Raw genomic sequence first — 27,782 nt, forward strand, 5'->3', positions numbered from 1 at the left:
GCAACCACTCATTATTCCTCTCCGAACCTACTTACTCCCAAGCTAGATCAATGATGTCATCACTTAAGATTTTTCAGATCACTGGGTACATGTTATTTATATAGGATTACTCTTCAAAAACAGAATTTTTTACAGTGAAGCATGATGCTAAACCTATCCTTTCAACCAAACACTATTTTAAATCACCAGTAGCCTTTACTGAATATTTTTCATAGCCTTTCAAATAAAACTATGACATTACAAGGTCAAATACTCTATGGAATAGCAATGAATTTTATGAAAATTTTTAATCATTCTTCTAGAAGAAATATAAATGGCAATAATTTGCAGCTAGTTTATTAATTACAATTAACTCCACATAAAAAGTAATATTTTAATTTTACTTTTCCTTAGTCAATCCAATTTTAAAATGAATTTTTCTGAAGATAGAAAAATTAAGAATTTATTATAAAAATAAAACATACTAATGATTAAATTTTTTCAATATAAAAATTTTATATTTATAAAATTTAATGATGTGATAGGGGAGAAATACTACAGTTATGCTGTGCCAATCAACATTGCTAAGTACCAAACTACCAGCCAAACTGCCAAATTCTAAACTTTCATAATTTGTTCATTTGAAGGCAAATGGAATGTTAAAAATTTTGTATTATAAAAAAATTCCAAACATGCACAAAAGTAAAAAGCATAACAAACCCCTATATACCCATCACCTAGCTTCAATGATATGCAGCAATTTTGTACACATATTCAGAAATCTTAAAACAATTCAACTATTACTTCATTGCTATGAAATTTACTCAATACCATTTCCTTTGTACTTTCATAGTTCAGAAACATATCCAGAGCCATTAGAAGAGAGCAACTATTCTCGGTAGTAATGTTTTCTTCAATTGCTTTTAAAATTTTGTCCAATAGATCAGCTGTGCTGCTCATTGCTTGTGACTACAAAACACAGAAATTGATATTTAATTGATACTTAATAGCAATACATGTAAAATGCATGAGAAATTATATTTGCTTTTTCCTTTGTAAAACATACACACACACATGCACATGCACACACACACACAGTTCTTTAGCGTCAAAGTAGTGTCAATAATAGAACCTAGAAATAAGTAGGGAGGCTTTTATATTCAATGACTAATTTTAGAGAAAGTGGGTGCCCAGTAAGACACAGAATTTTGGCTGGTCTATAATTCTGTTATTGACCAAAGCAGTATGTTTATGATTTTGGTTATGATAATTGAAGAGCAGAGTTGGCCAGAATTACACTGTGCCTTGCCAGAGCACTCAAACCTGTTCCTCTTCCCCTCCCTCCCCTTTGAGGCCAAAATCCTGTCCATTAGTACTTTAAATCTTATGCAAACATACAATCTCCTGTGGGACTTATTTAAATCATACTAATTTAATAAAGGCAACCTACATTAAAAAAACCTTACATAATTAAAATCAGAAAACAATAATTGGACTAAATATAGGATATAATTTTAGATATATAGTACCTGTAAGAAAAGAGCAAAATTTTGACTCTGAATGATCTTGGCAAAATTTTCTACAATAAATGCAATACATTCTTCTTGGAGTCGAGATGCCATAGCCAATGCTGCTTCTGTCCACTTCACTCTGGGCAGACTGATGATTAGTCTGTCACTTTCCATCAGAAGAAAAGCAGCATTCTTATCATTCTTAGAATTAAAAAAATTGGGAAAAATTCAGATGGTATTACTGCTCATAAAATAACTTTCTAAGCAAATCAAATACTTTTGTTTTCTTGTGCTGTTTCCTGCAAAAACAAAATTCCAGGTAAGTGAAATCTTTATCATGTATTGTATTACATATAATATTTATTTATTCATTCAGAATTATCCAAAAGGACAAACTCTGAGCGGGTAAGAGCAAAGTTAAAATATAGCTACAAAGATAAATTTGACTTTTCTGACATTTTCACTACTGAATTAATTTTTGTGCCTATAGATATCATTCATAACTGCATGACTGAACTGATATAGCCTTAATTCTTTTGACTTAATATACAACTCTTTATTGCAAATTTAGAAAGACTAAAAATTACTTATAATACCCAGTGATTTTCTTCCCCCTCTCTAATTAGGTAAGACTCTATTTTTTATATTTTATTCATTTAATGATGACTCATTTTTATACCATAGGAAAAAAACACTCAAAAATGCTGATCTCTATGGAAAATGAATTCATGAATTCCATATGCTTCAAGAAAAAGGAAAAAAAAAAGGACAACTTACAAATGTCTATATTGTATCTGTTTGTATTTCTTGTTCTTAAAATAATGCTTAATAAATAACTATTTATTGAATAGTTACCTGATGGACAGTAGCAGTTTGGAAAACATGGCCACAAATTTTTTCCAACTCCATTCATCAAGAGATGAAGCTATTTCCCCACCCCCTGAATCTGAACTAGCCTTGTCATTTGCTTTAACTTAATGTGGTGGAAGTACTGTGCAAATGCCAGGGCCAAGGTCTCAAGAAGCGCTGTAGCTTCTCTCTTTTCCCTCATGTAACTCTAAGACCATTAGGCCATGAGGAAATCTGGGAAGAACGACCATGTGGAGAGGGAGGTCCTCCTCCAGATTTGTGTCTGGTGCTGGAGTGTGAGGTCCACAGGGAAGGCAGCCAGGAAGAGAAGATGGATGGAAAATGGGGGAGTGCAAGGAAAAGCTGCAACTCAAGAGCTTGGTTGGAAACCACAAGGATGAACTGGAACCAATGACAGTCCTTACTGTCTCCAAACTTGATAAAGTAGGTATCCTGAAGGATGTGCTGGACTTTTTTCTGTGGAGTTAAGCACACACCTGGTCCAAGAGTCAAAGAAGCAGGAAGAGGATCCTGGGCAAGGTGGAACAGTTGCTGGCCCAGCTGCTGGCCCAAAAAGGTGAGCCAGGAGATAAGCAACAACTATGTGAACTAAAAACACATGCCCTAACTTTCCTAATATAAAAAACAAAAATTACTCCTGCTTTAGTTTGGCCCTCAAAACATCATGCCAAATGTCTCTTGTGGCCCACCATAAATAAAAACATACAGAAAAGGGAATTCTGGGAAGTGTGTATCATCCTACCCAAAATGACACATTACAAAGTCATCATAGCCTATCCCTTGTCAAGTTGGCACCCATACACTCTTTAAACCATACTTCATGCCCAAATGGAGACAATAACAAAGTCATGCTTCTACCTAAACTGATAAAAACCATCCAGCATACAATAAACATGCTAACCACGTCTCCAAAAAAAGGATACAAAATCCTTTTTCTGTCTTTGGGTAATGTTCATCTTTCAAACTGATACACACTCCCCTATGATATTATTAAATACAGAGATACAAAGTTAACTACCATTAACACAGCTTGTATTAGATGGTAGGGGAATGGGAGAGAGGAAAAAACCAAAAATATAAATATAGATATGAATGTTTATATCATAACTACTGTAATGCTCATTTCTGTAACTGGTTGTAGCTGGTATTTATAACTATCTTCTTCCACTACCCATTCCATATTCCCTTTGTCCTCAGCAAGTACTTCTGCTAGTTGTTGTTCCATCTGGTAGGGTGGCCCAAACTTTCATTCCTGAAAGATCTGGGCCATTATAAGTGCTGTTTAAATTAGTTATATTTTCCATTTATCTTAATCATACTGCATTCCAGATGAACTCCTTAATTCTCCATATTGTATAGTAGCAACCCAATTTCTCCTTGATAATCGGGATCAATCTATCAGTAACACCTGCTTTACTGTCTGTAGATTCATTGGCATGAGGAGCTCAAAGTGGCCAGGAAGCAGCAGTCTCACCTTCCAGTTCAAAGGAATCATTGGGAGTCCCTAGATGGAAGCATTAAATTCTTTGAAACTAAGACATTTAAATTAGCAGCACTTAAGGCTGCAGGGACAGGAAGCAAAAATTTTAGTGGATCACTAGTATCAATACTGTGTGGAGCCACTCCCATTTACACACTTTGATTTTTGGACTATGAATGCTGGCTATGGGAGAAATATCAGTATACATTAGACACTAATTTAGAGCATATACTTCATCCTATAAGAGAAGACATTTTCCTAGTGCTGCCAAGTATTGCCTCCTAGTTGGTGCTGTAACTGAGTCTTTCAAAAGGCCACTCCACCATTTTATCAAGCCAGCTGTTTCCACGAGCCTTGGTCCATTGCCACACTTCATTTGCTGTGAAGTGAGTTCCTTAGTCAGAAGAGATGTTGTGTGGAATACCATGATGATGGATAAGGCATTCTGTAAGTGCACAGATGGTGATTTTAGCAGAAGCGCTGTGGTTAAAGAAGACAAATCTGTATACAGAGCAAATGTCTATTACAAGGTGAACAAAGCAAAGTCTTTTCCATGATGTAAGTGGTCTAGTGTAATCAATCTGCCATCAAGTAGATGATTAATCCCCTTGGGGAATGATGCCATAAAGAAATCTCAGTGTAATACCCAGATCCACCTTGGTGAGTGAAAAGTCCATGTTGCTGAGCCAATGCATAACTTCCATCCCTGTTTCCATGTTCCCTTTGCTCATGAACCAATATATACTTCCGAGTGGTTCTGCTTCTCTGACAGAACCCTCACTGATGACTTTGGAACCACTGAGAATGGTGTTTTTTTTGATAATTAATGTATTCATTTATTTATTTTTGAGGTATCGAGGCCAGGGGTTGAACCTGGGACCCTGTATGTGGGAAGCTGGCAGTAAACCACTGAGCTACACTGGCTCCGAGAGTGGTTTTAAAAGAATATAATCTTAAGGATATGTTCTCTGAATTGGTTCTGCATTATCTGGAATTGGTTCTCTCACCTTGCTTTTAAAATAAAATTCTACATTTATATTTAAAATATTGAATGTAGCTACATGAGATTGAATAAAGTTTTTGATGAGAAACACAAACAAGTTATTCAGATTATACTTACTAAGGACTTAATCAACATATTAAGACAACTTTCTTGAATCTCAGGGGGTACGTTTGCAAAGCTTCTCTCAGACCAACACCTTGCAAAATGCTTTACGATGCACCTGTTAAAATAAAAGAATCCAAAATTAGACTAACATATTTTTCATTATAAGACTAAATAATATTTTGACTTTCAATTATGTAAATTATACATATATTTATATTTTGACCAACTCTTACTGTTAGGTTTATGAATTTTATGGTAGACTTAACAATGCTCCCTTTTCTATAAACACATGTTTTAAATCCAAATTGGGTTATATATAAATACCTTTACATAACTAACCATTGTTCAGCTAAAAGAAAATTGATCCTCAGCCTCTTGAGCGATATCTTTAATTTTTTTCTTGTCTAATTGTCCTAGCTAGAACTTCTAGTACAATATTAAATAACAGTGGTGACAATGGATATCCTTGTCTTGTTCCCAATCTTAGATGGAACGCTTTCAACATTTCCCCATTGAGTATGATGTTGGCTGTGGGTTTTTCATACATGCCTTTTATCAGATTGAGGAATTTTCCTTCTATTCCTATCTTTTGAAGAGTTTTTATCAAAAAGGATGCTGGATTTTGTTGAATGCCTTTTCTGCATTGATTGAGATGATATGGTGGATTGTTTCCTTCAATTTTTTAATGTGCTATATTACACTGATTGATTTTCCTTTTTTTTTTTTAAGATTTATTTTTCTTCCCCCCCCCCCACTTCCTCACTGTCTGCTCTCTCTGTCCATTTGCTGTGTGTTCTTCTGTGTTCGCTTGCATTCTTGTTATGTGGCACCAGGAAACTGTGGTGCTTTTTTTTTGTTGCATCATCTTGCTGCGTCAGCTCTACGTGTGTGCGGCAACACTCCTGGACAGGCTATGCTTTTTTCACACAGGGTAGTTCTCCTTGCAAGGTGTGCCCCTTGCACGTGGGGCACCCCGATGCAGGGGACATCCCTGCGTGGCATGGCACTCTTTGTGTGCAGTCGCACTGTGCGTGGGCCAGCTCACCACACGGGTCAGGAGGCCCTCGGAATCAAACCCTGGACCCTCTGTGGTAGGCAGATGCTCTATCAGTTGAGCCACAGCTGCTTCCCTGATTGATTTTCTTATGTTGAATCAACCTTGCATACCAGGAATAAATCCCACTTGGTCATGATGTATAAGTCTTTTTTTTTTTTTAAGATTTGTTTATTTAGTTCTCTCCCCTTCCCCCCCCACCCCCAACCCCGGTTGTCTGTTCTCTGTGTCTATTTGCTGTGTCTTCTTTGTCCACTTCTGTTGTCAGCCATACGGGAATCTGTGTTTCTTTTTGTTGCGTCATCTTGTGGTGTCAGTTCTCTGTGTGTGCGGTGCCATTCCTGGGCAGGCTGCACTTTCTTTTGCACTGGGCGGCTCTCCTTATGGAGCGCACTCCTTGCACATGGGGCTCCCCTACACGGGGGACACCCCTGCATGGCAGGGCACTCCTTGAGCACATCAGCACTGCAAATGGGCCAGCTCCACACGGGTCAAGGAGGCCCGGGGTTTGAACCACGGACCTCCCATGTGGTAGGTGGACACCCTAACCACTGGGCCAAGTCCACCGCCATGTATGAGTCTTTTGATATGCTGTTGGATTTGATTTGCAAGTATTTTGTTAAGAATTTTTACATCTATATTCATTAGAGAGACTGGCTTTGGTATTAGGGTGATGTTGGCTTCATAAAATGTCTTGGGTAATTTTCCCTCCTCTTCAATTTTTTTGAAGAATTAAACAATATTGGTATTAACTCTTTTCAAATGCTTGGTAGAAGTCACCTGTGAAGCCATCTGGTCTTGGAGTTTTCTGTGCTGGGAAATTTTTGATGATGGATTCAATCTCTTTAAATGTGACTAGCTTGTTAAGTTTTTATATTTCTTGTAGCGTCACTGTAAGTTGGTTGTGCATTTCTTGGAATTTGTCCATTTCATCTAGGGAGTCTAGTTTGTTGGCAAATAGTTCTCATAATAACCTCTTATGATTCCTTTAATTTCTGTGGGGTCACTTGTAACTCCCTCCCCCTCTTTCATTTCTCATTGTATTTATTTGCATCATCTCTCCTATTTTTTCTTTGTTTGTCTAACTAGGGGTTTGTCAATTTTATTGACCTTCCCAAAGAACCAGCTTTTAGTTTTGTTGATTTCCTCTATTTTTTTTTCTCAATTTCATTTATTTCTGCTCTAACCCTTATCATTTCTTTCCTTCCGTTGTTCTGGGATTGGCTGCTGTTCTTTTTCTAGTTTCTCTAATTGCTCAGTTAAACTTTTGGGTTTAGCTCTTTTTTCTTTTTTAATATAGGATTTAGGGCTATGAATTTCCCTCAAGACCGCCTTCGCTGTATCCCTAAGTTTTGATAAGTTGTGCTCTCATTTTCATTTGTCTCAATATATTTACTGATTTCACTTGCAGTTTCTTCTTTGACCCAACGGATTATTTAGGGGTGTGTTGTTCAGCCTCCACTTATTTGCATTTTTTACTTTTTTCCTATTATTGATTTTGAGTTTCAATTCTATTATGATCTGAGAAGGTGCTTTGTATGATTTCAACCTTTTTATATTTACTGAGAGCTACACTGTGCCCTAACACATGGTCTCGCCTGAAGAAAGATCCATGGGCACTTGAGAAGAATGACTAACCCACTGAATTTGGATGCAGTATTTTGTATATGTCTGTTAGGTCTAACTCGTTTACCATATTGTTCAAGCTCTTTTTTTCCTTGTTGATCTTTTGTTAGTTGTTTTATCTAATGATGTGAGTGGAGTGTTGAAGTCTCCAATGATTATTGTAGAGATGTCTATTTCTCCCTTCAGTTTTGCCAGAGTTGTCTCATGTATTTTGGGGCACCCTGATTAGGTGCATAGATATTTATGACTGTTATTTCTTTCTGGTGTATTGTCCCTTTTATTAATATATAATGGTGTTCTATACCTCTTATAAGTTTTTTGCATTTAAAATCTGTTTTGTCTGATATTAGTATAGCTACCCCTGCTCTTTTCTGGTTACTATTTGCATGGAGTATCTTTTGCTAATCTTTCTTTCACTTTCAGCTGGTTTGTGTCCCTAGGTCTAGGGTGAGTTTCTTGTAAGCAGCATATGGATGGCTCATGGTTTTTTTATCCATTCTGTCAGCTTATATCTTTTTATCGGGCAGTTTAACCCATTCACATTCTATTATATTACTGTAAATGCACTATTTATACTTACTCCATTTTATTCTTTGGTTTTCATATGTCATATCTTATTTTTGTTTGTCCTTTTACTCTTTGGTTGTCCTTTCTGCTATTCTCTCTTTTATACTCTCCTCCAAGCCTGTCTCTCCTGTCTTCTTCTTTCAGGTTCCTGCAAAGGCTTCCTTTAATAGTTCCTGCAAAGGTGTATTGTTCTTTTTTTTTCAAACTCTCTTAGTTTCTGTTTGTGAATATTTTATACTCACATTCATATTTGAAGGACAATTTTGCTAGATAAAGAATTCTCAGCTGGCTGTTTTTCTCTTTCAGTATCCTAATTGTATCATACCACTGTCTTCTTGCCTCCCTAGTTTCTCATTAGAAATCCATGCTAAATCTTACTGGGTGCCCTTTGTATGTGATGGTTTGCTTCTCCCTTGCTGCTTTCAGAATTTTCTCTTTATCTTTGACATTTGACATTCTGAGTAATATATGTCTTGGAGTAGGTCTATTTGGATTTATTCTGATTGGTATATGGTGTGATTCTTGGACATGCAAGTTCATTTCTTTCATGAGAGTTGGGAAATTTTCAGCTATTATTTCCTCAAATACTCTTTCTGCCCCTTTTTCTATTTCTTCTCCTTCTTGAACTCCCTTGACACATATATTATTTAATTTCATGTCGTCATTCAGCTCTCTGAGCCCCTGCTCAATTTTTTCCATTCTTTTCTCTTGTCTCTTCATTTTCAGTTGTTTTGTCTTTGGTATCACTTATTCTTTCATCTATCATTTTGAGTCTGCTGTTGTACGCCTCTAATGTTTTTTTGACTATTGTGTCTTTCATTCCCATGAACTCTGTTAGTTTTCTCTTCAGGGTTTCAAATTCTTCTTTGTGCTGGCTCAGTGTCTTCTTGATGTCATTTATCTCTTTAACCATATTGTCTTTCAACTCATTAATTTGATTTTGTAAGTTTGTGCACATCTCGCTTATTAGTTCTCTCAAATTCTGCATCTCTTCTGGGGCTTTGATATATTCCTTTTCTCGGGTCATATCTTCTGTTTTCTTTGTATGGTTTATAATTTTTTGCTGAGTTTACTCAGATGCTAAATTTCTTGTTTTTTTTTCGTAGGGATTTAGTGGCAGGATTTTGTGTTACCACTGCTTTTTGATTCTTGGCTCGACCTGGATTGTTTGGATTGTCCCTGCTGGTTGCTCAAAACTGGACACTGGACCCAGTAATTGGTTGTAGACTTGCTTCCTAGGGCCTTGGGGACGGAGGCTATAGTGGCTAGGTAAAGCCTCTCCTACAAATTTTTAATTTTTCATGTGCATCTCCTTGGTCTGCCAGCAGATGGCGATCTTTGGGAAGTCGCAGTTCAATGCCTGGTCTGAGTGTATTTGTTGCAACACAGACCAGATTAATGTGATAGAGCTTCCGGCCTGGAGACTAGGTGCCTGGTAATTCAAACTTTCCCTGAGACAGTTCTCCAGCCTTCTCTGGCAGCCCCCTCACTTTTCCTGGCTAGGAAATATTTCCACTCCCCACTGTGCCCTCAACAATCAGCACAGGTTAGCAGAGGAGAAGACTGGAAGGGTCATGCATCTTGAATCCCTTGCCTGCTCCAAGGCAAACAATGGCTTTCTCCACCTGGCCTGGAAGGGCTCCTGGGACACAGGAGACCACATCTGTGAGTCAAAAGCTGAGTCAAGCTTTAGGTTTGTCACTCTTGCTGCCCTTTCCTGAGGTGTCCTCAACTATCAGTCGGGGGAGGAGAGGGAGATTGTAAGGGTGGAGGGCAGGATTTCTCCAGTCTCTCCCCAGCTCTGAGGGCAAACCACCATGTGGTCCCATCCAGCCTGGAAGGACTCCCTGGACACAGAGACCACATTTGTGGGTCAGAAGCTGAGTCAGTCTTAGGCTGTGTCCCTCTCTTCCCTCTTTCCTGGGGTGTTAGATCTCTGGAGTCCCCTTTGTCTGTAGTCACAGACCAAGAGAACCGAGAATTCTGAAGTGTCTTTAGTGGGGGCGGTGCTGGCAGCAGCAGCTGCTGGTTTCAACCCACAGTTCTGTCGTCATGATTCCCCTCCTCTTTCCCTCTCTCCTCTGGGCGGTGTCCAGCCTTCACTTGGTGTCCTAAACCCTAGAAGATCTTTTTCTAGGTTGTTTCAGCCTGTCCTCTAGTTATTTTTCTGCTTGAGTAATATCTAAATCGATTTCTTTTCTCAGTTGGTTCAACTAATTAAGCATTAAGCTACTTAGATTGTGCCTAAGAAAACAATACTTTAAAACTGCCCACAAAGTTAGAAGAACAAAATTCCTAAATTAATAGTATCAGTAATACTTCAGATCACTTACTTCATGCAGTCAGTAAAAAGACTTTCCACTCCAACTGAATGAGCAATAATCAGACATTCTAGAATAGATGTCAACCTTCCAGGAATAGGCTAAAATTGATAGAAAACTCTGCATTTATTCTTTTTCAACTTACAGAGACTCAAAGTATTTGTTTCATACGGATGATCTAATTTATATACCTAAATGCAGAATATATTTAATTAAAATCTGTTACTCTTTCAAATCAAGTATCATTGATAATATTACTACTTTTATAGAAAGACTGAGCTCTTTTAGTTGCCAGAATGCAAACAACTTTTATTTACATTTCTTTTGGCTTAAATATATATTTCAGCCAAAGTAGCATAATAATTTCTAGCACATCACATTGCAACGAAACCATATGTCTAATCTGCTTCCTAAAGTATAAATATAACTGTAAGTACATGTACAATGGGAGGTCCTACACTGACTTCAGATAAAAATCGAGAATTTAATTAGATCATAATTTCATATTTTAAAAAGCACATGCATATAAACAATGAACTGAAACAAGCAAAAAATGTAGATAGAAGTAGTGAAAGCCATTCAACTGCTTTTGATGTGCAATGTATTGCCCATGCCATGCATTTTCAGTTTTTTGTACTGTTTCTAAGCACATCTATTGCCCCATTAAGTAGAGTTAACTTTTCTTTGTTAACATTTATTAATTACAATTTTGGAGATATACACTTAATATAGATCAGTAATCAGCTGATTTGTATTTTTAGCCTCTAAATGTGTACTTCTGAAGATCCCCTACTCTCAGAGCAGAGCAAAAGCTTCCTTAGAAATGTCTCCAGACAGTCCTTTTATTTAATAAGGTCAATGATTTTCAACTTTTAAAAAGGAACTCCTATTCATTTGATTTTTGAAAATCCCTCTTCTAAAAGTGTTAAGAAATTGAATGTTAGTGTTTTGCTTTGCATATTAACAATTTAGTTATTTCATTTGACATAAAAGGAATTATCTTTGATTCTTAGATTATTCCCTTAGAAATATCTAAGTTGTCCTAAAATCAGAAATGGTTATCACTATAAAGATTATGAAGTGATAATTCTACGAAATTAAATAATTTGGTTTCCTGACACTTCAGATTAGGGTATTAGGGGTCACCCAGGTGGGAAGATGGTAAAGGAAGAAGCTATAGGAATTAGTCCCTCTCCCAAACCAACTAATAAACTGGCAGACCTGTCCAAATCAACTCTTTTGGAACTCAGGAGTCTAGTAGAACACTTGTAGCATCCAGATGGATGAGGAGGCTGGTAAATTTTGGTAAATAATGGGGAAGTTCATGGTTCACATAACTGCTACAATGTGGTAGGCAACTGAAGGACCTGTAGCCCATGTTCTTGGTGTGTCTTGCTGGTACCAAGGCAGGCAATAAGGACCTTGTCATTCAAAAACCACGGGTCCATGGTCTAATTGCTGATCTCTGCCTTTTATCACTGAGGGTAGCCATTGTTTCCACCCCATAATCTGAAGCAGCAGAGAAGTTTTAAAGATATAGTATCCTTTTTTTTCTTTTTTCCTTTCCTCACTTGAGAGCAATTATAGTTTTAAAAAGCCACAAACAGATGGCTCTAGCCCTCAAGAAGCAAAACAAACAAAAAACAGCAATCCTAGAGGAAAGGAGAATTAGATTTCCATGTAGTAGAACAATAGTGTAATCCTTAGTATGTCCAGTTATTATCCAAAAATTACAAAGCACATGCAAAAAACAGCAAAGCATGGCCCATTAAAAGGAAAAAAAAGAATTTGACAGAAACCATCCTTTAGGAAGCTCATATATTGGAACTAATAGTCAAAGAGGTAAAATCAATGGTCTTAAATATGTTCATTGAGCTAAAGGGAATCACAAACAAAGATCTAAAGGAAATTAGGAAAATGTCTAAACAAACCAAAGAAACAGAAATTATAAAAAAGGAATCAAAAAGAAAAACAGAAATTCTGTAGCTGAAAAGTATAATATGAAATGAAAAATTCATAGAGGTGTTCAACACTAGGTTTGAGCAGGCAGAAGGAAGGATAAGTGGACATGATTATAAGACAATTGAAAGTATGCAGTTTGAGAAGCAGGAAGAAAAAAGAATGAAGAAAAATGAACAGAGTCTAGGACTCTGTAGGAAACCATGAAGTTTTCAAAATAAGCACCACAGGAGTCCCAGAAGGACGAGAGAGGGAGGGAGGAGGGCAAAAAAAGTATTCAAAGAAATAAATGCTAAAAATCCTCAAATCTGATGAAAGATATCAATATACACATCCAAGAAACTCATTAAACTGCAAGCAGTATAAATCCAAAGACATTCACACCCAAGAGACGTTATAGTAAAATTGTCAAAATTCAAAGACAAACAGAATCCTGAGAGCCACAAAAGAGAAGCAACTTGTCACATAAAAGGGATCCTCAGTAAGATTAACAGCCAGTTACTCATCAGAAATTATGGCGGCCAGAAGGCAGTAGGATAACATATTTAAAGTCCTTAAAAAAATGTCAACCAAGAATTCTATATCTGACAAAATTATCCTTCAAAAATTTACCTTTACAAGTAAATAAAAGCTGAAGGAGTTGTTCACCAGACCTGCCCTATAAAGCATGCTAAATAGATCGGAAACAAGACAAGGATGCTTGCTTCTACCACTGCTATTCAACACTGTTCAGGTGCTGGCCAGAGCAATTAAGCAAGAAAAGGAAATAAAAGATATCCAAATTGGAAAAGAAGTAAAATGATCTTTATTCAAAGATGACATGATCCTATATATTAAAAAAATTCTAAAGAATCTATAAGAAAGCCACTAGAATTAATAAATGAATTCACCAAAGTTGAAGGATACACACAATCAACATGCAAAAATTCAGTCGTGTTTCTGTATACCAATGAATGATATGAAAAGGAAATTAAGAAAATAATTCCATTAACCTAAAAGAATAAAATACCAATGAATAACTTTAATCAAGGAGGTGAAAGATTTGCACACTGAAAACTAGAAAACACTGTTGAGAGAAATTAAAGAGGACCTAAATAAATGGAAAGACATCCTATGTTCATGGATTGGAAGACTTAATATCGCTAAGATGTCAATACTACCTAAAGTTATAGAGTCAATGGAATCCCTATCAAAATTCCAGCTGGGATTTTGCAGAAATGGAAAAACCTATCTTCAAATTTATATGCAATTGCAGGAGGCCCCAAATAGCCAAAAGAATACTGAAAAAGAACAAAGTTGGAGGATTCACACTTTTTGATTTTAAAGCTTACTACAAAGGTACTGTAATCAAGACACTATGAAATATACCCTAATATCAACTATGGACTATGGTTAATAGTACAATTTTAATATTGTTTTACTAATTGTAACAAAGGTACAACACTAATGCAAAATGTTAACAATGGGGGGTATATGGAACATTGTATTTTTTACATGATTTTTCTGTAAACTTATAACTTCTCTAATTTAAAAAAAATTAATAAAAAATGCAGTGAATGTGGCTCAAATGGTTGAGTGCCTGCTTCTCACAAGGGAGGTCTCAGGTATGGTTCCCAGTACCTCCCAAAAAAAAAAACAACAAACAAGTAAAACAAATGAAAAAACCAACTCAGGGAAGCCAATGTGGCTCAGAAGTGAGTGCTGGCTTCCCATATACAAAGTCCCAGGTTCAATCCCCAGCCCCCAGTACCTCAAAAAAAATAAAAATAAAAAACAAAACAAACAAAAACTAGTATGATACTGGTATAAGGACAGATATATACACCAATGGAATAGAACTGACGGTCCAGAAATAAATCTATACATCTGTAGTCAGCTGATTTTCAACAAGGGTGCCATGTCCAATCTATTGGGGAAAAATAACGTCTTTACCAAATGGTACTGGGAAAACTGGAAATCTACATGCAAAAGAATGAATTCGCACTCCTACTTTTCACCATATAAAAAAATGAACTCAAAATGTATTAATGACTTAAATATAAGAGCTAATACCATAAAACTCCTTTTAGAAGAAAATATAGGGACTACCTCCTTGGCCTTTTATTAAACAATGGATTCTGAGATTTTATACCATAAGCATAAGCAACAAAAGAAAAAACAGGTAAATTGGACTTCATCAATATGAAAGACTTTTGTGCATGACAGGACCTTATTAAAATAAAAAGACAACCTACAGAATGGGGGAAAATGTTTAGAAATAATTTATCATAAGGGTTTAAAAATCCAGACTATACAAAGAACTCCTATGACTCAACAACAAAAAGACAATTTATTTTTAAAAATAAGCAAAGGACTGGAATAACATTTCTCTAAAAAATATATATATATAGGTGGCAAATAAGCTCAAACTCATTAGCCATTAAGGATATGCAAATCAAAACCACACTAAGATACCATTTCACACCCAATAGTAAGGCTATTATTAAATATATAAGTGTTGGTGACTATTTGGTGAAATAGGAACACTGTTGCTGAGAATGTAGAACGGTGCAGTAAGTCACTTCAGAAGATAGTTTGGCAGTTCCTCCTAACTTTAACAGAAAGTAAAGTATAGAATTACCATATGATCCAACAATCCCACTTCTAGGTATATATGCCAAAAAATTAAAAGCAGGAACTTGAGTAGATATTTGTACACCAATGTTCCTAGCAGCATTACTCACAATAGCAAAATCTGGAAGCAATCCAACTATTCATTAACAGATAAATGGATAAATAAAATGTGGCATATGCATACAATGGAATATTTTTCAGCCAGCAAAAGGAATGAAGTGCTGATACATGCTATGATATGGATGAAACTTGAAAACATCATGTTGTGTGAAATAGGCCAGGCAAAAAGGGACAAATACTGTATGATTTCACTTATCTGAAACATTTAGAATAAACAAATTTCTCAAGCCAGAAAGCAGAACAGTGGTTACCAGGTGCTGGAGTGGAGAGGAAAATGGGGCATTATTGCTCAATGGGTAGAGATTTCTGTCTGGGATAATGAAAATACTCTTGAAATAGTTGTGAAAGTTACAAAACAATGTCAATATATTTAATGTCACTGAATTGTATACTTAAAAAGGGCTCAAATGATGTTTATGTTGTATTACCACAATAAAGAAAATTAGTATAAGGGAAGGAACAACTGGTATAGATGTGCCTGATTGCCTAAAAGCACCCAGAAGTCTAAAAATTTGTAAAAAGTCAGGACAAGAGTTAAAAAAAAATTCAGCTGACCAAATTTTATTTAGGAATAGCCAGCTCTGCAGAACACAAATTCCACTAACTGAAGTATAAGTTATTTTAAAAATTCATAAAAATTATCAAAATACAAAATAATTTATTTCTTAACATAGAACCTGATAAACTACAGCCTGAGAGCCAAATCTAGTTCATTACTGTTTTTGTAAATAAAGTTTTATTGAAACACTGCCATGCTCATTTGTTTACTATTGTGTATGGCTTCTTTTACCCTACAACAGCAGAGTTGAGTAGTTGTAACAGATCACATGGCCCACAAAGCCTAAAATATTTACTAAAAATCCCTTTACAGAAAAAGTTTGTAGACCCCCTGGCTTAAAGGGGTAACTTTGGCTCTCTAAGAATTTTGCTTATGTGGAAATACTGATCCCCAAGTGTTTTGTAATAGGATAATTGACTTTAATCATTTTGAAAACCTGCTTGTAGAATTTTGGAAGACATATATTTAAAATCACTGCCTAAATGGTGAAATCACTGGCAAAAACAAAACAAAACAAAACAAAACAAAACAAAACAAAACAATTCCTTAAAACCCACCATAATCCTCTAAGTCCAAAATTTTAATCATGTCAAAGACAGGATAATGAGCTTATTGAAATGGGATGAAGCTAATTTGTCACAAGTTTTGGAGCCAGTTGCCCATCACGTTATATTAAGTCCATATTACTGTGGAATGTGTTATTATGGCTTTATTATATTTCTATCACTTCCAAGTAACAGCATAGTTGAGATCTAGTAAAAGAATATATATAGTCAAAAATACATTTATAAAATAGGTATTTTTAAAATATATAAGGCATAAAATTTTAAAGATCAGGCCAATAAAAACAACAAAATGGGGGCAGGGGACTTGGCCCAGTGGTTAGGGCGTCTGTCTACCACATGGGAGGTCTGCGGTTCAAACCCCGGGCCTCCTTGACCCGTGTGGAGCTGGCCCATGCGCAGTGCTGATGTGCGCGAGGAGTGCTGTGCCACGCAGGGGTGTCCCCCACGTAGGGGAGCCCCACGTGCAAGGAGTGCACCCCGTAAGGAGAGCTGCCCAGCGTGAAAGAAAGTGCAGCCTGCCCAGGAATGGTGCTGGACACACGGAGAGCTGACACAACAACAACAAAAAAGAAACACAGATTCCCGTGCCGCTGACAAAAAAAGAAGCAGACAAAGAAGATGCAGCAAACAGACACAGAGAACAGACAACCGGGGGGGGGGGGGGAAATAAATAAATCTTAAAAAACAACAACAACAACAAAATGTTTTCTCAAATACTGGTTACCAAAGTAATATAGACTATATTAAAATTAATCAAAGTGAAGAACGTTTTCAAAAAATACCATACTGGTAATTTAAAAAAAATGCCTTTTGTGCATAAAAATAAAGTGAATTATTAAAAGTAAAATACTAGAAGCTGCATATAACCTGAGCATATAAAAAAAAGAGGCAAGGGTCAAATCAAGGATTATCCAGGGAAGAGATTATTTTAAAGATTTATTGAGGTGTCTCCATTGAGAATAGGTACTGTGGTACTTTGGAGCTATGTACCCCAGAGAAACATGTTCTTTTTTTTTTTTTTTTTTTTTAGGGATTTTTTTTTTTATTGACTTTGTAATAATATTACATTAAAAATATATATGTGAGGTCCCATTCAACCCCACCCCCCACCCCCCCTCTCCCCCCCCCAACAACACTCGTTCCCATCATCATGACACATCCATTGGACCCGGCAAGTACATCCCTGGGCACCTCTGCACCCCATAGACAATGGTCCACATCATGGGCCACACTCTCCCCCATTCCATCCAGTGGGCCCTGTGAGGACCCACAATGTCCGGTGATTACCTCTGAAGCACCATCCAGGGCAGCTCCATGTCCCAAAGATGCCTCCACCTCTCATCTCTTCCTGCCTTTCCCCATACCCATTGTCCACCATGTCCACTTTTCCCAATCCAATGCCACCTCTTCTATGTGGACATTGGATTGGTTGTGTCCATTGCACCTCTATGTCAAGAGGAGGCTCAGATTCCACATGGATGCTGGATGCAATCCTCCCATGAGAAACATGTTCTTAAACTTAATCCATTCCTGTGGGTCTGAACCCACTGTAAGTAGAAGCCTTTGATAAGGTTTTAACCCTGCTACTGGAGTCCTTTATAAGCAGAATGAAATTCATATATACAGAGAAAAAGTCACAGAAGCAGCAGCCAGAAGCTGAACATCAGTGGAATCTGGAAGAGACCAGGAGGGGCTGCCATGCACACAACTATGTGACAGAGGACTCCAGGATTAAGGACCACCAGCAACCAGTCCCAGAATGCTAATCTTTGAGAAGAAAGCATCACCTTGATGATGCCTGTATTTGGAATTCTCCTAGCCTCAAATCTGTGAGGTAATACAGTCTCACTGTTTGATCTAACCCATTGCATGGTATTTGCTTGAGCAACCAAGGAAACTAAAACAGGTACTAACACAAAATTTTTTTCTTCCAATTAGTGCTTTCTTTGACCATGCTCTAGCAAATCATCTCTTTTAACCATCCCTTAATGATATTATGGACAAATGCTAACACTTTCTGGTTACTTTGAGAGTTATTAAAATTCTATATAAAACGGTTTAAACACCTATCTCATACCTGATTTAAATCTTTCCCTCCCCATTACTGATGAAATTCATGGTTGGAGAGATCTGGAATAGGACTCCCTGTACAGGGTCTAGCTCTTCATTAAGAGGGCTACGGATGGCTGATCAAGATGGTAGTAAGGAGATGATATCACTGGCCTTCTTCTAATTCAGGTGGCCTCGCCTAATGTAGTGGCTCTTCTTGGAGTAGATGAAGCTTCCCTTGGCTTCTCAGTAGATAAGGAATCTTCCAGTGGTTCATGAGCCCCAATGCCTCCCAAGGGAGAACAAAATGTCATTTGGCCCTGTACTGGTCTTCTCTTACTTTCATGCTACTTCATGGAACCACTGAAGTTCTCCTTCCTTGTGGACCATGTATAACTGGAGTATGGGGTGGACACCCTGTCCTTTTTTCCCTAAACCACAATAACTATAATTCCTTATAGTGTTGGCTTACCCAGCAAGTATATTCCCTTTAGAAATTTCCATGTTCAAGCATGCTTCCACTGCCTTCTGAGGACATATTCTAAGGTGTCCAAAGAAATCTGATACCACTTTCTTTTTCCTTTGATGGAAGTGCCAGGGTGGACTAGTTTTACAGGCAGGATAAATGTCTATTTGAGGGAAGAGAAGACATATCTCCTCATTGCAGTTCTCCCTGTGGTGGTTTGAGATTATTATTATTTTTTAATAACACTTTTTAAAATGAAAGTTAATAGATCACATAGAACGTTACATTAAAATAAGAGGTTCCTATATAACCCACCCCCCACCCCATCATTTTTGTAAATTGTACTTTTTTGAAGATACATACATCACAAAAAAGGTTACATTATAAAAAACTTAAGAGATTCCCTAACCCCCCACCCCACTCCTCCCACACCAAAGAATCCCCAAAAAGAGAAAGAATATATGTGTAAACTAATCTATTCCTCTGCGTGTGGACACCCTTTGATTGCATTAAATTCAGCTGAAGGGCCTTTGGTTAGATTACCTGTTAAGATTGCTGTAGTAATTTTTATTGGACTAAGTCAGTAAGGTGTGACTCAGTTTGAGTCCCTGCCCCCTTACTGGGTCTGATACGAATGGACTCACACAGATGGACAGAGAGAGGAAAAAGGAAACTGCCATATGAGAGAAAATACTCCAGTATTCCCCACAGCTGAGCTGCAAGGACAGAAGCCCTAAAGAGACAAGTCCTATGCCAGGATAGAGAGGACTACAGGATCACTTAAGCACAAAGCCCCAAGAGGCTGGGCCCATGGATCAACTCAAGAGGAGATGGTGAGCCCAGAGGGGAAGGCTGAGACCTCACAGAGACAAGTGGCCATCTTGCTTCAACATGTTGTAACATACTGGGATCAACAGTAGCTGACTTTGGTGAGAAAGCATCTCTGCTGATGCCTTGATTTGGAACATTCATGGTCTTGGAACGTAAGCTTTTACCCCCAAATAAATTCCCTTTATAAAAGCCAACAGATTTCTGGTACTTTGCATTGGCACTCCCTTGGCAAACTAAAACATCTGTCTTTAAACTTTGTGATTAACTTGGATCTCCCTTCTTGCTTTCACTTGTGTGGGGAAGGTGGGAAAGGCCTAAGAAGCAGAAGGAAAAACTTCACCAGAACTTTCCATTGTCCACAAAGCTGAGGACACCACAGACTTCTCCCCTTCTTCTAATCCTCTTATTCATAAAAGTTGAAGTGAAGGTTTTAACTATTTCTCAGTCAACCTTGTGGGGCTTAGAGGAGGGGTGCTGGAACCAGTTGTTCATAGCTCTTTGAGGTGATTAGTACCTCTTTCTCTTCAGTTGTAATTTATAGGGATATAGGAAAAGTCCTATCCAACATAAAATCTATATTTAAATGTCATTTAAATTATTAAAATTACTCTAATTAGAATACATACAATACATATTATTGCCTCTCAAGTGCCCAATAAGAGGGGAATACTGAAGTAAACAATTCTTTAAGATTTGTGCTTTGTGATTATAAAAGTAATATATGCTAATTGTAGAAAATTTAGAAATGTAGAAAAATATGAGTAATAATATAAAAACCTAAAGTCAGGGAAGTGAATGTAATTCAAGCAACTGAGCTCCTGCCTACCACACGGGAGGTCCATGGTTCAGTTCCCAGTGCCTCCTAAAGAAGATAGTGAGCTGGCACGACGGGCAGGCAAAGCAAGCTGACACAACAAGATGGCACAACAAGAGAAAGAAGAAGAAAGGGAAACATAATGAGAGACACAACAAGGCAGGGAGCAGAGGTGGCTTAGGCAATTAGGCGCTCCCCTTCCATATCGGAGGTCCCGGTGCCTCCTAAAGAAACAAAGAAAACGAACAGACACAGCAAGTGTAAACAACGAGGGGGAGAGGAGAAATAAATAAATTAAATAAATTTAAAAAAAAAACAAGAACTGAAAACCCTATAGTCATAGGGAAGTTAAAACTATGGATAATATAAGAATAATGTGCAAAATGGCTTTGAAATGCGTAGTACGGGATCTTTTTTAAATTGTTAGTATATTTATATACAGAATACAAAATTTCCCATTTTAGTCATTTTGAAGTATTTAATTCAGTGGTATTAATTACAGATACAGTGTTGTCCTACTATCAACACTAAACATTACCAAAACTTTTTCATCACCCCTAACAGAAACTGCATTATGGGATCTTTTCTAAGACAGTAAATTTACCTCTGCATAAACTAAGTTTAAAAATATTTCGTATTTCCCAAGCATACTCCACCTGGGAACACAGGTAGAAGAAAATTAGATTCTCCCCAAGTACATGCTATAAAGAGAGGTGGTGGGAGAAAATAATATACTGTGGGAGAAAAGAACCAATGAAGCATTGTGCCCCCTGATAAATGAAGAAGGTAGTTCCTGGCCTCCTTTGTCCTAATTCTAAACCCTAACTGAGGCCCAGCTATACATGTCACCTATGAATTACGCAGCATATTCCTCTATCCTTTCAATTAACCCACCACCTCAATTTTATTTTGCTTAAAATTATTTGAGCTGGTTTCTGTTTTTTAGCAAGCACACCACATGGGTTATTTCTCAACTGGAATTCTCATTAGTTGCAGTGACTTAGTATTTTTAAGACTTACAATATTATTTATTATCAGAATTAGAAATTTACTAGGTAATAATTCTAGTGATTAGAAGGTAGAAGATTTTTGAGACCCAATAATTACCTTCCGAAAGAAATTACAGTAATCTCTTCTTAAAATATAGATTGCTACTTCTTTTAATCCTTCTAGTCCATACATATCAGCCATATTGAGTATCTGACTAAAATAAAAATAGAGGCAGTTATTTCATCAATTTCAAAATCAAGGCATTATACACAGTAATTAGTTGATAATATATAGCCTATTTAGAAAAAATGATAATTTGAATTATTTTAATTCAAACTTTTTAAAATCTTTTTTTACCCTCCATAAAGTATGTTGGTCTAAGATGGAAAGCACTGTCACATGATTTATTAGTAGAGAATAGCAATAAAATATGGAGATGTTTTGGTCAATTTCCCCTCACATTTTCAATGGAGCAAAGTCCAAGAAACTGCCTGCTTCCAAGGAGGTAAAAGTTACAAAGTTCTTTGCAACAAATTTGTATAATAAAAGTTTGAGGGAAGGGGCAATTCATGAGTTTTTATTATCTTTAAACTACCTACAAGTAACCAAAGATCGGAAATAACATTCGGTGATTCAGAGTTTCCTCTCTCTCTTTCCTTTGGCACATATTTCTGAACACCTAACACATACTTTTGGTACTTAGGATACCTGTAAGTCTTGAGAGCACAATAAAATTTCATTATGTTTCCAGAGAAGAAAACATTAGCACTCAGTTTCTGTGACTCATGCATGACACTTTCTCCCAAGAAATATATTTATTAAATTTTTAATTAAAGCAAGCAATGAATATTTAAAATTAAAAGTACAGTCTTCATTTGGTATTAGAAGAGTAGGAAAGGCGGAGAACATGAGGGAGTGGGGTATGATTAAGAAGGAAGGTAGAATTGCACCCTCCAGGAGGATATTAGCAACTTAGATGGTACTTCACTACAAAACACTTAAGAACCACATCACTTTGGTCTTTAGGATGCCTAAAAGCCTGTCATTAATTCTCCAAAGCAAAAATAAGTTTCTTCTAACATAAAGTCTAATAAAAACTTTTCCTAATCTTTTATCATTATTGTGAATTGCTAGATGATCTTTTCTCTACATAAGGTGACTTGCTTATTTGTTTTCAGATATTTCCCAAAACACACACAAAATATATAATAAAGGTGAAGTTTCTACTTCAACAACACTTTGAGACATAGTTCAACCAAACCGAGGCTGACAAATATTAACACTTTTATATACAAAATATTAAAAAGTAATACATACCCAATATTAGCTTTGTCTGGAAAGTCCAAAGTTCCTCCATATATAAAATGCATCATAACATTCATTTCTATATGGTTTATACTAAAATATAAAAGAAAATTCAACTCAAATCCAGAAATACTTAAACTTTAAATATCAATGATACATTTTTCCCTAATAAACATTTAGCCAAGATTTTATTCTTATCTTACATATATCTAAAGAACATGTTCTTCGAATAAAATCCACTCATATAAATTATTATAAAGAAGTATAACTGCAGATATGGATTTTTATGTTATCAAATGTTATTAGGATATTATCAAATTATTGATTATTTATTGAGCATCACCTATCATAGACTTTTAAGAGTCAGAATGGACCTGAGAGGTAATAGTCCAACCTCTGGCTCATTTAAGAAATCTCCTCTGCTTCTCTGATAAACAGACTTAGGGCCTTGCTTCAGATGGGCAAGTCTATTTCCTAGAAAGATCCTTGTTATTCTGTACAGATTTATTATTTTATTATTTTTTATTATAAAAGTTGTGAACTTACGAAACAATCATGCATAATGTGCAGAATTCCCATATATCACCCCTCCACCAACACCTTACATTGTTGTAGAACATTTGTTACAGATTATGAAAGAACATGATCAGATTGTTACCACTAACTATGGTCCATAGCATACACTTGATATATTTTTTCCAAATACTCCCTATTGTTAACACCATGTATTAGTATTGAACATTTGCTATAGTTCATGAGAGAACACACTCATATTTGTATTGTTAACCACAGTCCATCTTCCACCACATGGTTCACTCTATTACAGTTCCATGCCTTGTACATTCTATCCAAAGTGTATTCAGTGGCTCTCACTTTCATCAGAGTTGTGCAGTCATCACCTCAGTAAACCTCTGGACATTTTCCTTAGTTCAAAAGAAGAAATCCCATACCCTCCTATTATTGATCCTTAGTGTTGATACAGTACTTTCTTTGACGCTAATATAAGAATATTACAATATTGCTATCAACTATAGTTCATATGTTACATTAATTGTATTTTTCCCATGTGTCATTATATTCTCACCACCTTGTAATGGTGACATACATTTGTTCTTGTTCACAGAAGAACATTCTTGTATTTGTACTATTAACCACAATCCTCATCCACCTTTGGGTTCACTGTTATTCAGTCCCTGGATTATTCTCTAGATTTCTTTCAATTGACGTTTATACCCCTACAGCTACAATTCCATTTATAAACCAGTGGTATTAGTTACACTCACTATAATGTGTTACCATCAACACTATCCATTTCCACACTTTTACAGTCAAGCTAATTGAAAATTCTACATACATTAAGCATCAGTACCCCTTCTCAGTCCTCATCCTATCTCCTAGGAATCTACACTCCAGGTTTTAACTCCATGTGTTTGTTCTTTGTATTTAGTTCATATCAGTGGGACCGTACGATATTTGTCCTTTTGTGTACAGATTTCTTAATTTGTAATACCCACCAAGGGGCTCTAGCTTAACCAATCTCCTTATTACAAATATTAAAAAAAATAAGGATGTGACCTAAGAGTGATAACCTTCAAGTCCCACTGATTACTGGATCTCGAACTCTGAAATCATGATGCCCTTCCTCCTCCTCCTCACCTAACACCTCAAATTCAGTCCTCTTTCTGTTATTCCTATCTTCTTAATAGCACTGTTACTCTATCTTGCCTCCCTTCTTTCCTCTCTATACAAAGGGGAGAAAATTGTCTGTGGTAGACAATGGCCATTTGTCATTTGTCAGGAGAAACTTGAATTGCGAGGGGATTTGATTTCTTTTCTCCTTTCTTTTCTGCTGAAGCAGTAAGAAAAAGTAAGAGAAGTGCACCACTATTCAGACTTTCTCTTAGGTGAATGTCTCAGGATATAGTAAGCGAGCCAACTTTGGTTCTCACATTAAAGCATATTCCAGTGCTTTAAGGGCTCTGGTTTTTTTTGTGTGTGTGTTTTTTGCTATCAATAATAATGGAGATATTTTCTTACTTCCTCTGCTTATTCTTTTGTCTTATTTTAAACAGAAAGGAAGGTCACTATTTACAGGGATCCTCTTAAAATTCCCACAGACTTAAAATTCACTGAGGTGCAGAAGTCAGAACCTGAGAACACATACATTCTATAATTTATACCTTCAACAATCTCTTGACTTTAGCCTCTACTCTCTTATTTCCCCTTCCACTGCCCTGGTTTAGCCTCTCATTTTCTCCCATCCAAATTATGACAGCATCCTCTTATGCAAGTTTCCTGCCTAAAATCTTGTATTCTATTTCCCACTTTGCTATGAGAATGACTTTGCTAACGTGTAAATCTGATAAAGTACCCCAATTAAAAAACCCTTCAACTGTTTTTCATGGCCCATAAAAACAAGTCCAAATTCCTTAGGTCAAGTGTAGAAAGTCCTATATCATCTGATTTCTAGTTCTCTCTTTCTAGCAGCTCTTACAAGACAACTGGACTACTCTTTTTCTATACCTGAACTACTTAGAATTCTCTATATATCCATCCCCTAACACAAGCTATTCACTCTGCTTAAAATACTTACTTCCCACTTATTTCATCTTTCAGACAAAAGACAAATGTCTCCTTATCCATGCTTCTTTAAAACCATCACAGGAAAAAAATCACAGTTTTAAAAACAGTAATAACTATCACTTATTTAGCACTTATTATGAGTCAGTCACTGTACTAATAAGCATTTTGAATGACATTAATCCACTAAATTATCATTAAAAGTCCATGAAGTAGATATTACTATTAGTATCATTATAAAGATTAAGAAACTGAAATTAAGTAACATGCCCAAAGGTCAAATAACTAGTGACGCACCAGAATTTAAATCAAGGCAGATTGACTCCTCACGCTGGGTTCTTAATGAGTATTATACATACTCCCATTATCACATTTATCACATTGACTTGTAATATCTTTTATTTGTCTCTCCTTCTAAACTGAGTTCTGGGTTGGCAAAATTCATGTCTTATTTAAACTTGTATTGCAGCACCACCAGAAGATCAGCATTGATTCAATGGCCCCAGCATCAGAAGAATTTCCTTTCCCCCCAGAGTACAGGTGTACTACAGTGGACACAGGGTGGGAAAGGGGATGATAAGACGACCACTGTTTGCTAGACATACTACCTAATATCTGCTAAGGGAACAAAATGAGAAGGGCAGAAAAAAAAAATAGAATCTCAGAGGATAGGACTGAGAAAGGTATTTGCTCTGATTCTATGGTTTTATATAACATATGCTCAAAAAATGTTCGATGATTTAATGAATGACCTAGGGCATTCACAACATATTCCTAAACCTTTAGGGGAACACTGAGTTGAAAATATATAAACACTTTCCTTTTTTTTTTTTTAAGATTTATTATTATTTTTATTTATTTCTCTCCCCTCCCCCCCTCCCCCAGTTGTCTTCTCTCTGTGTCCATTCGCTATGTATTCTTCTGTGACCACTTGTACCCTTATCAGCCGTACCGGGAATCTGTGTTTCTTTTTGTTGTGTCGTCTTGTTGTGTCAGCTCTCCATGTGTGCGGCACCATTCCTGGGCAGGATGTATTTTCTTTCGCGCTGGGCGGCTCTCCTTACGGGGAACATTCCTTGCGCATGGGGCTCCCCTTCGTGGAAGACACCCTGCGTGGCACGGCACTCCTTGCACATATCAGCACTGCGCATGGGCCAGCTCCACAAGGGTCAAGGAGGCCCGGAGTTTGAACCACAGACCTCCCATGTGGTAGGTGGACACCCTATCCATTGGGCCAAGTCTGCTTCCATCCTTGTCATTTATTTTCTTCCTGCTGCAGGGTGAGAGTGAGGTTTAGGGCCATGTAGTCGTGGCCAAGTGGTTAAGGCGATGGACTAGAAATACTTTCTTTTAATTTAATAAAAGTACTGGTTCCTGCAATGGCTAAATATAGGTTTCTGCTGATTTTAAACTCTCTGCATCTTTACACTAATTAGACAAAAAAGAGTCAAATCACTGGGTATTCTCATTTATAATTTTTACTGCTTCCTAAGCTGATAGAAAGCAATAATTACTTATTACTTACTAGTCTCAGAATGATTAAGGCTTACTATCTATATTTTTAAAATCTAAAACACTAGCATAATTACTAGAATGTAGTCTGTTTATACATATTTCCACAGATTTTCAAGAAACATTCTTATCAATGTTAATGAGAATTGGGCTTTATGTCCAAAGAACAATTTTTTTTAAGACTTGACATATTTTAGCATAAGATAACAATGACTAAATAAAAACAAAAGTAGTTTTATTACAATAAAATAGAAAAATCTAAACATTTGAGCCTATGTATTAATATATATGATAGCTATTAAAACAGCAGGAAACTGTTTTCCTGCTGTCTTGACAGATGTTTCATTACAAAGCATTCCCATTATTATGTTGTAAGTCATATGTAAATTCACTAAAAGTGTTTATAAAGACATGATCAAGTGACTTAGGAAAGCAACAAATTAGTCTAATATACCACAGTTTAAAAGGAAAGATTTAAAGCACTATTCCCATTAAAATGTAATCAGAGAAAGGGTTCCTTGCCACTTTTGGTTTGGTGCTGTCCAATTCATGAATTGTTTTTTGTCTAAATAAACTTTAACAAAATTTTTAAAATGCCTCAGTGTATCATTGACAGAATGTGGTGTCAGAAGCAGGATCCAAAGTAGATGCCTGCAGTCCCTGAAACCAAGGAGTAACCAGAAAAAGGTATCTGCAGAGCCGGGGCCATTTTGTACTCACTACTTTCTCACTACAAGCAGAGATCACAGGTAAGTCCCACTTGAATCCAAGCTCAACCACTTTGTGTCAAACTCTTGTTTATTCGGGCTCAGTAGAAATGGACATCAGTCCTGATGAGGCCTCAGGAAAGACACCACCCTTTGGAAGGGACCGTAGGGAAGGGAAAGAAAGCGAGTGCTAGA

At 36.6% G+C, this 27,782-nt stretch overlaps 1 protein-coding gene across 2 annotated transcripts in view; it reads right to left on the bottom strand.

The window, feature by feature from the left end:
- BTBD8 (BTB domain containing 8) overlaps positions 1-27,782 on the bottom strand; it is a 98,935-nt gene that overhangs the window by 14,143 nt on the left and 57,010 nt on the right. For both annotated transcript variants that reach the window (XM_004455573.5, XM_058303171.2), the window contains 6 exons: positions 22,801-22,881; positions 21,601-21,697; positions 10,529-10,617; positions 4,961-5,063; positions 1,509-1,691; positions 811-948 (listed from right to left, as the gene is read on the bottom strand). In XM_004455573.5, coding sequence (XP_004455630.2) covers positions 811-948; positions 1,509-1,691; positions 4,961-5,063; positions 10,529-10,617; positions 21,601-21,697; positions 22,801-22,881 — 691 coding nt within the window. The remainder of the gene's footprint in view (positions 1-810; positions 949-1,508; positions 1,692-4,960; positions 5,064-10,528; positions 10,618-21,600; positions 21,698-22,800; positions 22,882-27,782) is intronic.

Source organism: Dasypus novemcinctus, chromosome 9 (assembly GCF_030445035.2).
Source record: "Dasypus novemcinctus isolate mDasNov1 chromosome 9, mDasNov1.1.hap2, whole genome shotgun sequence".
Classification (NCBI taxonomy): domain Eukaryota; kingdom Metazoa; phylum Chordata; class Mammalia; order Cingulata; family Dasypodidae; genus Dasypus; species Dasypus novemcinctus.